At 35.8% G+C, this 17249-nt stretch overlaps 1 protein-coding gene and 1 pseudogene across 12 annotated transcripts in view; both read left to right on the plus strand.

Moving 5' to 3' along the window:
• Positions 1–17249, plus strand: part of EVI5 (ecotropic viral integration site 5) — a 281694-nt gene that overhangs the window by 77565 nt on the left and 186880 nt on the right. For 11 of the 12 annotated variants that reach the window (XM_009425371.5, XM_009425383.5, XM_001153700.7 and 8 more), the window contains 4 exons: positions 8248–8437; positions 9380–9604; positions 10782–10856; positions 15005–15130. In XM_009425371.5, coding sequence (XP_009423646.1) covers positions 8248–8437; positions 9380–9604; positions 10782–10856; positions 15005–15130 — 616 coding nt within the window. Of the gene's footprint in view, positions 1–8247; positions 8438–9077; positions 9159–9379; positions 9605–10781; positions 10857–15004; positions 15131–17249 lie in introns of all 12 variants that reach the window. The other variant, XM_063799583.1, reaches the window with a different exon arrangement.
• LOC112206933 (U4 spliceosomal RNA) lies at positions 12057–12172 on the plus strand (annotated as a pseudogene).

A 17249-nucleotide genomic window follows, 5' to 3' on the forward strand; every position in this document is an offset into this window, starting at 1 on the left:
ATCTTAATATATATATCTTATATATATATTTTTCATCTTTTTTTAAAAGCTTTTAATTGTAGTGATTAGAACATTTAGCTTTGCATAAGTGAACTGCATTATATCTCTTTTGGACAGGCTGATCTAGATGACCTAATGTCCATCTTATATTTATAATTTTACCACCATAGCATTACCTCAGTTTTCCTGAGGATACTCTCCATAAAACATCCAGCAACACCAAGGAAGTGAAGAGCTTGCAAGCAAAATAGATATTTTCAAGGCTCTATTTAAAAATTCATGTATTTTTAATCATAGGAAAGGTCTGTAGATCTTCATTTGAAGTCTTTGTTCTTATTATTTTCATTGAGGATTGTTTTAAATTTTTTTATCAGTTCTCTGATTTCCTAAAGAATTTGATGGTGTAATTAATTAAACAATTTATTATATTACCTTTTCTGTGGCAACTAGCTTAGCCTAAGATAGTCTCTTGAAATTAAGAAATCTTAAGACTGAAGTCGGCTAGGCTTGTTTTTCTGGAATGTCTGTATAAAATAATCTCCATACTATTAGTTTCTGATCATAATATTTGGGAGGAGCCTATAAACCTTCTCCAAGCCCTGATCTTAAACACAGAAAAAAAAAAAATCTATTTTTCAGAACTAGAGAAATCCCTGTCATTTAGGTATCTTTCTTCTGTGTTGTCTCTGAGTTGTTTCCTGTCCTAATTCCTTGTGTCTTCTCTGAATTCTCTCATTGTTACAGTATTTCTATTGCTCTGAGACATGAATTTGTGCTTGGTTTTGTTGATGTGAAAGGATGTGATTCCTCTCTGGGTTAGGCATGTAGTTTTGCTATGGTCTTTTTGTTACCCTCTAAAATTCATGTGTTGAAAGCTAATCCCAAAGGTGATGGTATTAATATATTGGGCCTTTGGGAGTCTGTAATCCTCATAAATGGGATTAGTGTGGTTATAAGAGGCTTGAGGGAGTCCTTTGCCCCTTCCACCATGTGAGGGCCCGTAAAGGCCTCCATCTGTGAGGAATGTCCTTATCTTATGCCAAACTTGCTGGTGCCTTGATCTTGGGCTTCCCACCCTCCAAACTGTGAGCAATAAATTTCTGTTGTTTAAAAATTACCCAGTCCAAGATATTTTGTTATAGAAGCTCAAATGGACTGAAATAAGTTTTTTGTTAATCATTTTCCATTCTTTTACCTGGCAAGTTGCTGCACATTCATATCTTGTTTCTTTGGTGTTACATTACAAAGAGATGTTTGAACCTTGTGTTTGAAAAGTTGCCTCCTCCGTAATAAATCTCTCTGCCTTTTTTTTGAAACAGGGTCTTGCTCTGTCACGTAGACTAGAGTGCAGTGGTGTGATCCTGGCTCACTGAAGCCTTGACCTCCTGGGCTCAAGCAGTCCTTCTACTTCAGCCTTCCAAGTAGCTGGGACTACTGCACTTTTAAGTGCCAGTGTATTTAGCTTCCCAGGTGTTTGTATCATACAGCGTTTTTCTTCCTTAGATCCTTTCTTAGCTCCTTATAAATTATCTTAGCAGTTTATAAATTACCAACTGGCATGTTGACCAGTTGCTGTTGTATCCTGCTTTCTGAGTTCTGGTATCCATAGGAAAACATTATGCTGAGTACAATAGGATACTCAAAAAGTTTAATATCAACTGTTTTCAGATAATTACCAGATTTTTGTTTGTGGTGTTCACCTTGCTTATGAACTTCAGATTTGTCTTTTCAACTGCTGTGCTTATTGTCTACATGGATTTTCCCCCAAGTACTTCAAACTCCAAATACTCAAAAGAGAACTCATTCTTTTCCCTTTCCTCCTTTGTATTTTCAAATCATAGTATTATAGATAAGCCTTTTTGGGGGGCTGTTTATCATCTGCATGCTGCCATACACAAGCTATTCTTTTTTCTTATATGGCCATCGTGAAGTCTGTACTCTGTCATTTTCCTTACATAGGTGGCATCTCGATAAGAAGTTTTGATTCTCAGAAGCAAAGATACGGTGAAGGTCATCTGTCTAAGATAAGACCGAGGCTATTCTCCATGCTGGAATATTTTCTTGTTCTCAACTTATTCCCCAGTCCCACCCATTAGGGAACTGGAAATGCTTTCTCCCTACAAAGTCTACCAAACTTCCAGAAGCAACCACTCCTAGACTCTCCATCTTTAATACTGTTTGGAGTCCAGTTGGTATATTGGCACCCCCCACCCCACCCCAATTTCACTATTGTGTGGCTGTAGCCAGTTTCAGTGGCTGCCCTTGGATCAGGAGCTACTCTAAGAGAAACCTGTAGTGACCCAGTTAGGAGACAGGATTGTGTGTTCCCTTGTTGATAGAAAAACAATGTCTTATGTCCTAGTCTGTCATTCTGGGAGAATGAATGAATTTAGGCCTGTGAATTATTTACTGTATAAAAGTGGAATATTAGAAATGGCCAGGAGGCTACACAAACCTATAGGGACACCTTAGATTACAATGTACAATATTCCTGCTTGGACAGTATTCTTTTTCTTTAATCTGTGATAGTCAGAATTCTTGTGTTAGAAGGAGATTATGATGGGATGGGATGGGAAGTGAGGTGAATTATTCCCCCACCATCCCCCCTGCTTTTTTATCGAGACAGGATCTCACTCTGTCACCCTGGCTAGAGTGCAGTGGTGCAGTGCGATCATGGCACACTGCAGTCTCAACTTCCGGGGCTCAGGAGATTCTTCCACCAAAGCCCCCCAGTAGCTGAGACTATAGGTGTGCGCTACCACACGTGGCTAATTTTTTGTATTTTTAGTAGAGATGGGGTTTCTCCATGTTGCCCAGTTTGGTCTCAAATTCCTGGGCTCAAGCAATCCACCTGCCTCGGCCTCCCTTTTTTTTTTTTTTTTTTTTTTTTTTTTTTTTTTGCTTTGCAATAAATCCATGTAAGGCAGTGCACCCATGTGATCTGGGAGGAGGAAAATATGTGAAAAAGTTTTAGATATACTTCTCACTAGCCCACAGACCTATGAGTAATGCTGTATTACCATTTTCCCAGCTGCCAAGCTCAAGGCTTTGTAAATTGTTGACTTTCAGGCAGTGCGCCCCTCCCCCACCATGCCAGACTACCTTAATTATACAGAAACTAGGTGGAAACCTGTTTAAAAGCCTTCTTGAGTTGTTCATCGTCACGTTTAGCAATAAGGAATAAAAATGCTTGATTCTAACTACATAGTCTATAAAGTTTACATATTCTTGAGGAACACGTAAATTATTTTTCTACATGCTATAGGAAAATACATGCTATAGTTCACTGGGGAGAGACTTCATGGTATCAATTCAAGTGTTACTACTTCTGCAAAATGTTCCGACTCTCTCACAGAGAAAGACTTCTTCATTATAAAAATTCTAAAGTTTTTCTTTAGAGAATTTTAAAATTTGCTGGAATGACCAGGAAATTTGAAAAGGCAAATATGAAGTCATGTTTATATCTTCCTTTATTTATAAAATATACCCAAAATAATCTTTTACAAAAAGTAATAGTTACGGTTTTAAAAAGTTCAGAAGGGCTTACAATAATAAAATGCAGTCATTTCTCACCGAATTTTTACTATCCCTAGTGCCATTAAATAGATAATATTTTTCACAAATATTGATGAAGTGATAAAAATTGATGAATAATATGCAGAGAAATGTGTAGTTCTTAAGTGTAGAGTTCGAATTTCAAAGAATGTATATACCTATGTATAACCCACATACCTATTAAGACTTAGAAAGTTTCTATCATGTTAGAAAATGTCCATCATCTCAGAAAATTCCTTTGTGTCCTTTCTAGCAACCCCACCCTCTGTCAAAACTTCTCTTCTACCTGTTCTTTTTTGTATAATGGCTTTATTCAGATATTCATATACCATATATTTAATTCCCCCACTTAAAGTTTACAGTTCAGTTGTGTTTTGTCTACTCACAGAATTGTGCAGTTGTCAACACAATCAATTTTAGAATTTTTTTCATCACTCCAAAAAGAAACTGCACACACATTAGCAGTCTATGTTTTCCTGACTACCTTCACTCCTACTACAGCCCTCAGCAGCTGCTGATCTATTTTCTTTCTTCTAGATATTTCATATAAATGTATTCATGGAATATGTGCCCTTTTGTGACTGGCTTCATTAACTTAACATCATGTTTTCAAGGTTCATGGATGTCATAGTGTGTATCAGAATATAATTCCTTCTCGTGGCTGGTATTCCATTGTTTGGGTATACCATGTTTTTTTAATCCATTCATCAGTTGATGGACACTTGGATTTTTCTTTTTTTTGATATCATGAATAATGTTTCTATGAATGCTTATATGTAAGTTTTTGATGGATATAAATTTTCATTTCTTTTGGATATATACCTAAGAGTGGAATTGCTGAGTCATGGTAATTTTGTGCTTATCATTTGAGGAACTGCCAGGCTGAAGTGCTTGTACCATTTTACATTCCCACAAGTAGTGTATGAGAGTTCCATTGTCTCCATATTCTCACAAACACTTAACTGTTTGTTATTTGTCATCTCGATTGTAACTATCTTAATGGTTGTAAACTATCTCATTGTGTTTTCAATTTGCTTTTTCCCGATGACTAGTGGTGTTGAACATCTTCTTATGTATTTATTGGCCGTTTTCTTTGGAAAAATGTTTATTCGGATCTTTTGTCCATTTTTAAATCACGTTATTGTTGATTTGTAAGGGTTCTTTATATATTCTAGATACAAGTCCCTTATGATTCGCAAGTATTTTCTCCCATTCTGTAGATTGTCTTTCCACTTTCTTGGTGGTAGCCAATAAAGTACAAAATGTTTTTAATTTTGATGAATTCCAGTGTATCTGTTTTTTCTTTTGTCACTTGTAGTTTTGGTCATATTTAAGGCTTTACCTAACTCAAAGTCATGAAGATTTATTCCTGTATTTTCTTCTATATTATGCTTGTTCTTGAACTTTATATAGATGGAATCATATTGTATGTACTCTTTTGCACCTGGCTTCTTTCGTTCTAACTAATATCTATCAGATTCATCCATGTTGATGCACATATCAGCAGTTTATTTCTTTTTATTGCTGAGTAGTATCACACTGAATGAATGTACCACAATTTGATCACTTATTTTTCTGAACATTTGGATTGTTTCTGGTTTGGGGCTATTGTGAATAAAGCTGCTATGAACTTTCAACTATGTCTTCTTTGTACATATGATTTCATTTTACTGCTGGACCATATGGATATGTATTTCAACTGTATGAGGAATTATCAAACAGTTCTCAAATGTGTTATACTATTTTGTACTTTTAATATTGATAGAATTGCTTCCATCCTGGCCAACATTTGGTATGGTCAGTCTTTAGAATTGTAGCCATTCTAATATGTATATAGTTTGGTTTTAACTTGCATTTCCATTGATGACTAAAGATGCTAACATTTTTCAAGTACTTATTGACCATTTGATTATCTTGTTTAGAAAGTATCAGTTTACGTCTCTTACTCATTTTTTAAAGTGTGGTGTTTGGTTTCTTAGTTATTGACTTTAAGAGTGGTTCATATATTCTGTATACTATCTTTTGTCAGATACCTGTGTTTAGACTTTTTTTTTTCTTCTTACTCTCTGGTCTGGCTTGCCTTTTCATTTTTAAAATAGTATCTTTTGAGGAGCACAGCTCTTTAATTTCGGTGAAGTCCAGTTTTTAAATCAATTTTTTCTTTTGTAGTTGCTGTTTCCTTATGTCCTGCAAACAAATTTTTGCCTACCCCAAAGGCTGTGAAGAGGTTTTCTTGTTTTTTTGTTTTTTTTTTTTTGAGACAGAGTTTCGCTCTTGTTGCCCAGGCTGGAGTGCAATGGCACGATCTCGGCTCACCGCAACCTCCGCCTCCCAGGTTCAAGCGATTCTCCTGCCTCAGCCTCCCTAGTAGCTGAGATTACAGGCATGTGCCACCATGCCCGGCTAATTTTATATTTTTAGTAGACAGGGTTTCTCCATGTTGGTCAGGCTGGTCTCGAACTCCCAACCTCAGGTCATCCGCCCGCCTCGGCCTCCCAAAGTGCTGGGATTACAGGCATGAGCCACCACGCCCGGCTATGGTTTTCCTGTATTTTGTTTTTAGGAGTTTTATAGTTTTGTTATATTTAGGCTTATCTATTTTAAACCATTTTATAAGATAAAGCAGGGACAGTATCTTTAAATAGTGTAATGTCTTGAGATATTTTATTTGTAAACGTTCCTCACAGCTTTGTATAATTGGATGTGCTATTTCAATGTTCTCGGAAGGTTAACTGCTTAATCTTCTCTAACCCACGAATGCCATGAATTCACTTGATATTTGTGCCTATCCTAGAAGTTGTATTAATAACTCAGCAATCCAAGACTTTTTGACTCTCTAAAAGCCTTCTGTTTAGGTGCTTCTTCATCTATACTTGGATTACACCTCGAACTTAGGTTTAACTTAGGAAAACCATTATTTTCTTTGAACTGCATGTCTCTGTTGATAGTGATGCAATTTAATTGAGATGTAGCAAGCAGTCAGTAAATAAGTATGGCAAATAACTAGGATTCAGGTTATTTCAGTAAAATTTGTTTCTTTATTGCATTTACAATTCTTAGGGTTTAGAATCATGTGGAAAATTACCTATGTAAACTAATTTTTCCATAAGATATATTACGGACTTACTGAAATAATATGTATTTTAAAACAGTATTTAAAGTAAAACATCATCATTAATTCTTTTTTTATCTTTTTATTTTCCTCAGAGACCTTGTTCTGAAATAATTTTTTTCAAATAAAATTATTTAGAATAATTAGTTGATGCTCACTTTGGCTGTTTGGTATGTTTTTATGTTTTTAGCAATATTTGGGAAATTTTATTTTAATTATTGTTGCCATGAAAATATATTAAATTTTCCTTCAGTAAGGATAGAATTTGTTTGTTCAGTTTATACTGTTGTGTTATTGAAAATGGCATACCTGGAATTTGGAATTTTAAAATTTGGACTTATGATTTTATTTCATTTTGATAATATACTTTGCATTGAGCTAAATGTTCTAAGGGATATAAAGATGAGTAGCATATAAATCTGGCTCTCAAAGGGTGGTTCTATAATCTGTTAAATAGGATTTGACCTCTATATGTTTATTTTCTTTCTCAGCTTTTGTATTTTATGAATTAGTATTGTGAGCTTTTGTTGTAGCCTAAGCAGACGACTTTTCCTGAAGAATTACTGGAAGTGAGTAGTAGCTATATTAAATAGTGATAGAGCTACGTTTTCCACCTTCCTTTTAGAAATAAAAGACTTAATGTAGTGATTAGTCATGGATTGGATCTTGGAAATTATCTTAACCCTTCTTTCAACAGATACGGAGGAGGCCTAACACAGGGTTGCAAGCTCAAAATTCAACAGGGACCTTATGAGTGAGGAGGTCCCAGTTTAACAGTGTAAACCTAGTAATAAATAGCAGCTGTTAGCTGGCCTGAGTTTTAGGGGAGACTGTAGGGATTATGGAAAGTGAGCAGATTAAAGTCCTTCTGCATTTGAAGGAAGAAGCTCCCACGCAGCTATATCCTGTTCTTACTGTGCAGGAATATGGACCGGTTTTGCCTTATCTTTTTATTTTTCAAGAGAATCTAGAATTATAAATAAAGTATAAATGCATATAAGCAAATATGTGAAATCCTCCAATTTTAGTATATTAGTAATAGCTCAGTTTTTACACAAACACTGCATAGGCCAAATAAATACTTTTTGTTTGGGCAGATTGGTTATGCATGTGTGAAGCAAAATGAAAAAAGAGAAGTGATTTGGTTAATTTTGGGGGCTCTGCCTTACTTTTAAGCCTTAGACACATTGTAAACGTTTTAGGATTGGTTATTTCATAGATTTGTTGTACCTCTTCCAAGTATAAGTTCTTTTTTCCTGAAGCCTACCCAAATACTTTTCTCATCAGATTTCCCCTAATTTGAATTTTTAATGGAGACGAAGGGAAATTATAATGGGGCTAGTAGCTCAAAAATTTTTAACGTAATTTGCTTTTTCAAATTTTCAAACTGCTATAATAGGTGAAAAAAATATAGCAGTAATTTTATTGATGTGACCAAAATTTATTTAAATTATGTATATTATTAAAACTATATTTTAAAACAATGGTTAAATTGCAGTAATAAAGCTCTAAGTATCATCAACGCCTCTTCTAATATCACTGTCCGATTAGATCTTGAACAGTTTTTAATTATATTTTAGATTGTTAGAAACGGATAGTAAGTCTTTAAGATCTGTAAATGGGTCAAGAAGAAACAGTGGCTCTTCTCTTGTGTCGAGTTCATCAGCCTCTAGCAACCTCAGTCACCTTGAAGAAGATTCTTGGATTCTTTGGGGAAGAATTGTTAATGAATGGGAAGATGTACGCAAAAAGAAGGAAAAGCAAGTTAAGGTATTCATGTTCTTTGTTGAAGTTCTTATTCTTATTCCATAGTGCGTCAGACATAACTTAATAGAGGATTAGGAAAAAAACCCCAAATACAACTTCCAAGCTATATATTAAAGAGGTCTGCTTTATTTGTTTTCACTTACTTGTACCACTAAAAGTTTTAATTTGTAGACATCAGTTGTTACAGAGGTCCTGATCATGTAGAAATATATAACTGAAAATTATTTTATTTACTTATTATTATTTTATAAAGACTCACTTTGTTGCTCAGGCTGGAGTGCAGTGATGCAGTCATAGCTCACTATAACCTCGAATTTCTGGGCTTAAGCTGTTCTCCTGCCTCAGGCTCCTGAGTAGCTATGACTACAGTTGTGTGTCACCACACCTCGCTAATTTTTTATTTTCTTTTTTGTAGAGATAGGGTCTTGCTTTGTTGCCCAGGCTGGTCTCAAACTCCTGGCCTCAAGCAGTCTTCCTACCTCCGCCTCTCCAAGTGTTGTGAGCTACTACACCCGGCCCGAAAATTGTTTTAGAAATTAAATTCTCTCATTTTATTGATTCAGAAATGAAGTTGTGATATCCTGCATTCTTGAATAACAGTATTTTACTTTTTTTTTTTTTTTTTTTTTTTTGCCTTCAACAGCCCTTTGAATGTTGGGTACTGTACCATCATTCACAGCTCTGCAGGTTTCAAGTCCATTACCTTAAGAGGCCACACACTGAGGTGAAATGATCATTATTAATCCCCTGACTAGAACAGGATACACCCAGGGCCCAATCTTACCCTTGACTTACAGGGTTCCCTAGTCTTATTATAAAGCTAGCTTTGTGAGTTACAAATTTAATGATGTCTTCTACTTCATTCCAACCCCCTAATAAGTCTTCCTTGGCTTGCAAGATAGGACACTTAAATAATTCATTTTTGTAATTTTATTTTATTTTTAGGAACTTGTTCATAAAGGGATACCCCATCACTTTAGAGCAATAGTTTGGCAACTTTTATGCAGTGCACAAAGTATGCCAATTAAGGATCAGTATTCAGAACTCCTGAAAATGACCTCGCCTTGTGAAAAATTGATCCGAAGGGACATTGCTAGAACTTACCCTGAACACAACTTTTTTAAGGAAAAAGATAGCCTTGGACAGGAGGTTTTATTTAATGTAATGAAGGTAAGTTTTATTTATTCATTTTTTGAAATGAAATGAATTCCTGGAAGATTGAAATTATACATTTTTCATGATGAAGCATGACCTCCCACCACAATAATCAGTTGCTTTGGCAGTGAAATTGGTTTTAGCATCATTTTTGCCTTAATTCTTATGCTGCATTACTGTCTAGTATAGAGAACTTGTTAGAACATTTACTACGTTATTTAGCATTAGTTGATGGAAATGGAATAGCTTATAAGTCACATATCATAGAGGGATCCTCATGAAAAGGAATAATTCACCATCTGTGAAGTTCAAAACCTGGGATGTGGGTTTCTCCTATCATATCTGTGTTCCTACAGTGAGCAAATTTTTCTGCTTTCTATGGCCAGCACTGTTAAGAGCACTTAGCCCTTGAAAGGTGTACCATTGTCATTTTTTCTTCAATATTGCCATTTCCCTTCCCACAGTTACTTTTTCTTTTAGCTACCTCTTTGAAATACTGATTTCTTGTTAAATCATTTCAATTTCGCCAGTCCTTTGCCTTAAACCTAGTCTAGTTTTATATACATCAATATAAATTTTACTTGAATTTTTTTTTTTTTTTTTTTTTTTTTGAGATGGAGTTGCACTCTTTTTGCCCAGGCTGGAGTGCAGTGGTGTGATCTCGGCTCACTGCAACCTCCACCTCCCAGGTTCAAGCAATTCTCCTGCCTCAGCCTCCCTAGTAGCTGGGATTACATGCGCCCGCCACTACGCCCAGCTAATTTTTGTGTTTTTAGTAGAGACAGGGTTTCACTATGTTGGCCAGGCTGATCTCGAACTCCTGACCTCAGGTGATCCGCCTGCCTCTGCCTCCCAAAGTGCTGGGATTATAGGCACGAGCCACTGTGCCCAGGTCAATTTTACGTGATTTTTAAGCCCTGTTACAAATTCCTTTATTTTATTTTATTTTATTTTATTTTATTTTAGTCTTTAGGAGCTAGCAAGTTTGGATTGGGAAATTGTCAAAATAAAATTTCATGTAATAAAACATTTGCTTTTTAAATATGTATAGGATAACATCTATAACAAGCAAGCAAGAGCTTTTCTCAAAAATAAATGGTTTTTAATCTGCCTGTCTTGCCAATTTTAGGTTTTTTGGAGAAGGAAGGTATAACTTACCATGTATTTTGAACAACTTTTTTTTACTTTTTAGGCTTACTCTTTAGTAGATCGTGAGGTTGGTTACTGTCAAGGAAGTGCTTTTATAGTTGGATTGTTGCTTATGCAGGTAAGTTAATATAAGTATTAAATGTCCAATGAAATTTTTTATTAAGTTGGATTGGAGAGTTTAAAAAGCATCTTTGTTTTATTAAATATAAGTGGATATGGGTATTTTTTCCTAGGCATAATTTGAATACAAATATTTAGTTTGCATTTTAAAAGATTAAACATGTTAAAATAACATACAGTAATATCTTCACCAAATGAAATTTCAACTTCATGATAGATACATTTTTACTATAATATTCTACTAAAGCTTGTATCTACAGTAGTTTAAAATCTTATTTGTTAACATTTAATGAAGAGTAATCTTTTTCTAACCAAGGAGGAAATAATTAAAGTGTTGGTAAGAAAATCTTATATTGTACAACATCTTTAGAGATTTATAGAGAATTTAATTTATCATGGAGCTAAAAGCTTGTTATGCATACCTCACTGCATGCCCTAAAATAGTGGTACTCAGCCACTTTTACCCCCTAGGGATATAACTTTGTTATTGAGTGTGCAGTGGGTTTGGGTGGAATGTTTTCAGAATTCAGGGGTAGGATAATCATAGCTTTGAAGGGAAATGGCATATAGTATTATCTCTTCAGCTTTGTTGAAATGTTAAGTCCGTCTTACTCTTTATTTAGTCTCAGATTTTAGTCCTGAAAAGGAATCATGGAGATACTTGGTTTGAGTCATATAGGGTGGTTTTGCAACTCAGTTCTGCACATGCTGTATGAATTTAGGCTAGATTATTTAACCTCTCTCTGAGCCTTAGTAAGATAATACTATCTACTCAGATTAGTTGTGAGGGTTATTTGAGGTAATGTATGTAGAAGCCTAGCATGGTGTTTGGCTCATAGGAGATAGGCAGTGAAAGTTCAGTGGCTTACCCAAGATCACACATCCTGGTAGATAAAAGCAAAGTAGGAATCAGAAACCGTTTCCTGATGCTTTGCTTCAGCTTCCCAACTGCTTTGAGTTTTAAAGCTCTTGTTGCTGTCAGGAGTATACGCTTTTCTAAGTAGAATAGACCTGATGTCAGAGACACTGATTTATAATAAAAATAATTTTTACTTTGTGTTACAGCATATATAAGAACACATAAGAAGTGCTCCCAGTGGTTATTGATTTCTAAGTGGAATTAGGTTATAAATAATACAATGCAAAACTAGATTTGTTAATGTTAAGGTATAGTTGTTTGACAAAATTATGATTTTCCAGCTTTGCGCAGTGGCAGTATTGTAGCCAGTGAGGTTTATCCGAGGCGCAATTATTGCTAATTGAAATTATGATTTTCCTACTTTATTTAGTATTGGTAGATCCTTCATTATTGAACTCAGACATCCTTATTATCAGTCTAGTGGTTTTTGCTGCTGTTCTATTCCTTTTATTTTCCTGTTAGCTCCACAATAACCTTTTAGTAGTCATTTCTCTTGGGCATCTAAAGAGCAGTTTTTCTCTGCTTGAGGTCTGAATCTCTCAACAGCTGACCTAGCTCTCTCGGAATCCTGTGGATCCTGTGAATCCTCTAGGAATCACAGTTTCCTTCAAGACAGGGCAAGCAGTGGTGGTAGAGATACTAACTTCAATAAGTATTATTACCAACATTGGAGTAATAAATAATATTTTGGTGATTGATCTACTTAGCTGTTGTCAGTGGCAGCAGTATATTAACACAACAACAGTAGTCACTTATGGCCCAGGGCCATAAGGTAGAAAAGCTCCTCTTTTTGTTTCTAAAGTTTATGCCCACACCTTATGCTATATTCTCCCATAACTTCAGTTTAGAAATGTAACTCAGAGAGTCTGATAAAATTTGCAAAATTAGTACATACTTTATCAAAATGGTTAGAAGTATGTATGTTTTGTATATATCTCACTCCTATAATATTAGGTATATTGTCTGCATTAGACCTTTGCAAAAGACATGGATTCTTATCAGCTCAGAGTCACAGAGAAAGTATGTAGCAGCACATTGCTCTAGGACTCAAGTGTCTTGATTTCTTTCTAATGGAAAGGAATGACTATAAAACAACTTGGTGTATGCCACTCCGTGTCACATTTTTTCATTTTGTCACCATGGTTTCAATTTTTTTGAGAAGGACCTAGTGATACTTTTTCTGTCTCCTTTTCCTCTTTTGTCAAATTACCTCAACTTATTTTTTAAAATGTTGCCATTAAAAAAAATTCTCCTCTAGTTCCCATATCAATGCTATTGCAAAGAGGAGAGGGAATGAAACTTGTTTTGATATGTTCAGAAGAGAAGAAATTGTTGTAAGACAAAAAGGGAAATTATAATTACATACTGCATAATGACATTTTGGTCAACGGTGGACTGCATGTGTGATGGTGCGCCCATAAGATTATAATACCCTATTTTTACTTTGCTTTTTCTATGTTTAGATACACAAACATGTGCCATCATGTTACAGTTGGCCTACAGTATTCAGTACAGTAACATACTATACAGGTTTGTAGCCTAGGAGCAATAGGCTATATAGCATATAGCCTAGGTGTATAGTAAGCTATATGATATAGGTTTGTGTAGGTGCACTCTATGATGTTCGCACAATGATTAAATCGCCTGAGGACATATACCTCAGTAATCTCTGTCCCCTTCCAGTGCTGTGGGAGAGAAAAGAGAAAACAACTACCTTAGGAGTGAGCCAGGTTTCAGTGTTGAAATATTCTCAGGGGAGATACAGATTTCAGCTAAAGAAAGAGAGGAACATTTGGAAAAGAGATTGAGGATATAGGTAGACTATTCTGTTGATGGTAGGATATGGGTTCCAGAAAATGCTGTGGAAAAGATTTAGGAAAGATTGGAAATGGGGTCAGATTAGGAGAACAGTAAAATCATTTAGGATGAGAGTCCTGGGATTTGGGGCTTCTCGTAGTGACTGACATAATTCAGTGGGGCTGTGGGGCTTGATAGAATTAATAGAGATAGTCTCCTAAGTAGAATTGTGGCCATCTGTGTTGAGAGGAAGGAAGAAGTGCAGGTTTTGCCAAGAGTGACTCTTGGCCCCCTGTCCGTGGCTGTGTCAAGGCCAGGAAAAATGTCTTGTTATTAGCAGCAGTCTTCAGTAAGAAGAAGGCCTGGAGATCCTTTGGGATGTTCTCTTTTGAAACACACTGGTATAACGGGAATGAATGAGAATTAGCAAATTTTATTATTTTGAGAAAGATGGTTTAACAATTTGGATAGTTATTTGCCTAAGTATTCTGAATATCTTTGTAGCTCTTTACAGAGCTTTCACATTCATTATCTTATTTGATATGATTTCCTAGTGGTTTACACATAAAATGTGAAATTGGTACCTTTAAACCCCAATTTCAGATAATGTGAAAACTTAATTTATATGTCCTTTTAATACTTGTACTATGTCATATGATTTTTTGCTCAGAATCCTCAAAAATCCCTCTCTCTCACTTAAGGTAAAAGTCGAAATCCTTACAGTGGCCTCTACAGTCCTCTGCATTTTGGTTCCCTGTTATTTCTCCTCCATGATGTAACCTTCACTCATAGTATTCTAATTTAGTAGTTCTCTATTTGCTGTTTCTTGAGCATGCCAAGTGTGATTCCATTTTAGGACCTTTGTACTCTTTGGTCTTCTGGAACTGTTCTTTCCTCAAATGCTCCCTTGCTTTCTTCAGGATTCTGCTTAACTGTTACCGTATCAGGGGACCTTTCCTGATCTATATCAATAGCCATGTGTCTCCCCAGCATTCCCTACTTTATTTTATTTCTGTAGCATCCATCACCATCTGACATATATATTTGTTGATTTATTCCATGTCTTGTCTGTCTCCCTCCATTAGAAATTCAGGTTCCTTGAGAATAGAGATTGTGTTTATTTTGTTCACTGGTGTATACCCAGAGAGAGAAAAGTATCTGGCCGTAAATCAGTATTTTGGGTTGAATTAATGAATGAGGCAAGTTGAGGCAGTTGGTTTCAGAGGTTGTAAGATTTGTTTAACTTCTCATTCTTGGTGATAGAATGGGAGACTAGAACTTTCTGATTCTTACCTCATTGCTCTTAACATTGCAGCACACAGCCACTCAAACAATGTTTATGGTTGGCTGGGTACTTAGTTTAAATATCATTGGTTTATTTGTGTATCAGAGAACATTAACCTATGTTGTTTTTTTTTCTTCCAATGTAGATGCCAGAAGAAGAAGCTTTCTGTGTATTTGTTAAATTAATGCAAGATTATAGACTTCGTGAACTTTTTAAACCAAGTATGGCAGAATTGGGCCTTTGTATGTACCAGTTTGAATGTATGATACAGGTAAAAGTGCAGTGTTGATAAAAAGGCATATTGCCTTTATATTTTTTATATCTTGTTCTGAGTGCCAACTAAGCAAATTTAATGTTAAAAGCATTAAAGCACTTGAAGAAATAAGTGTTTTAATTACATGATTGTTTTTTGGTTGGTTAATGTACAATTTGACCCTTCAAATTAGGTAGATCACAGTCTAGGACTTGACTCCAGTTTTCATATTCAATCCTTAAGCATTTCTGCCAAATGTACTATACACCCCTTACCTAAGCACATGAATTTCCTTATTATATACTATTATTGTTACGTAGTCTAAGCTCTCTTACAGGAGCTTTATGATATTACACTGACATCAGTCTATTTACTTTGAGACTGTCTCTTTGAGTCCTGTCCTCTGCCTTTTTACTTTTATTTTATTTTTATTTTTTGCTAGCCCGTAATTTTTTTTCCTGTAATGTTTTCTTATGTTGCTAGTTTAAGACTCAGGTTATCTAGTGACTGTATGAAGGTGGAGAGAATAGGAGCAGAAACAAAATCAAGGGAAAAATACCTTTGAAGTATTTTACCTTTCTGGATTTAATTTTTATATTTTATATATTTAAGTTTGCTATAATGTAAATATTTTCATTTATTTCAATTTCAATTTCAATTAAATGAGCAGAATTTAAGAAAATAGGTGAATGAATCAGCTGGCATGAGAGCCATTTTTATTAGTTTCCTCTCTCCTGGCAGCCTTATAAACTCCAGTTTTTCCCATCTGTGGTGGGAGCAAGGGGATATGTAAAATGTTCTTATATTTTATTTTTTATTTATTCATTTATTTATTTTTGAGATGGAGTCTCGCTCTGTGGCCCAGGCTGGAGTGCAGTGGTGTGATGTCGGCTCACTGCAAGCTCCGCCTCCTGGGTTCATGCCATTCTCCTGCCTCAGCCTCCCAAGTAGCTGGGACTACAGGTGCCTGCCACCACGCCTAGCTAATTTTTTGTATTTTTTTAGTAGAGATGGGGTTTCACCATGTTAGCCAGGATGGTCTTGATCTCCTGACCTCATGAACCGCCCGCCTTGGCCTTCCAAAGTGCTGGGATTACAGGCGTGAGCCACCACTGTGCCTGGCTAATTTTTTAATTGACATACAATAGTTGTACATTATGGGGTACATATTTTTTGTTTTTATATATTTTAAAGAAAAAGCCAGAATAGGTTTTGAGATGATTTTTTTTTTTCCTGAGACAGAGTCTATCTAGCTCTGTTGTCCAGGCTGAAGTACAATGACACAATCACAGTTCACTGCCGCCTTGACCTCCTGGGCTCAAGCCATCCTCCTCCCTCAGCCTCCTGGATAGCTGAAACTACAGGTGTATACCACTGCACCGGAATAGTTTTTTATCTATTTTGATTTTTTATTTTTTAATTTTTGTAGAGACAGGGTTTCACTCTGTTGCCCAGGTTGGTGTTGAACTCCTGAGCTCAAGTGATCTTCCTATCTCAGCCTCCCAAAGTGCTGGGATTACAGGCATGAGCCACTGTGCCTGGACTTGAGATGATTCTTAATTAATTCTTTTCTGAAATAGTAAGCTTGTTTTTAGCAGCCTTAAACTCTCTTAATGTTATATTTTCAATTAATGTGTCATTTATGGCTGGACGCAGTGGCCCATGTTTGTAATCCCAGCACTTTAGGAGGCTGAGGTGGACAGGTCACTTGAGCCCAGGAGTTTGAGACCAGCCTGGGCAACATGGCAAAACCTTGCCTCTACTAAAAATAAAAAAAATTGGCTGGGCATGGTGGTGTGCACCTGTAGTCCCAGCTGCCTGGGAGGCTGAGATGGGAGGATTGCTTGAGCTTGGGAGGCAGAGGTTGCAGTGAGCCAAGATCACACCATTGTACCCTAGCCTGGGTGACAGAGTGAGACCCCGTCTCAATAAAAAAAAAGTCTCATTTATGTTTTGAATTACTAGAGTTGCTGAAACATCTGTATTTTGAATATTTTTCCTATTCTTTAGGAAGGTAAGAATGGGTGATCAGTGGTAGATAGTGCCTGAAAGTATTTTAACATACCATTTATTTTCTTTTTAAACGTCTTTTTAAAATATTATAGTTGATAGAAGAGTATAGAAAATGTCAGTCACT

The sequence above is a fragment of the Pan troglodytes genome, chromosome 1 (assembly GCF_028858775.2).
Source record: "Pan troglodytes isolate AG18354 chromosome 1, NHGRI_mPanTro3-v2.0_pri, whole genome shotgun sequence".
NCBI classification, from domain to species: Eukaryota; Metazoa; Chordata; class Mammalia; order Primates; family Hominidae; genus Pan; species Pan troglodytes.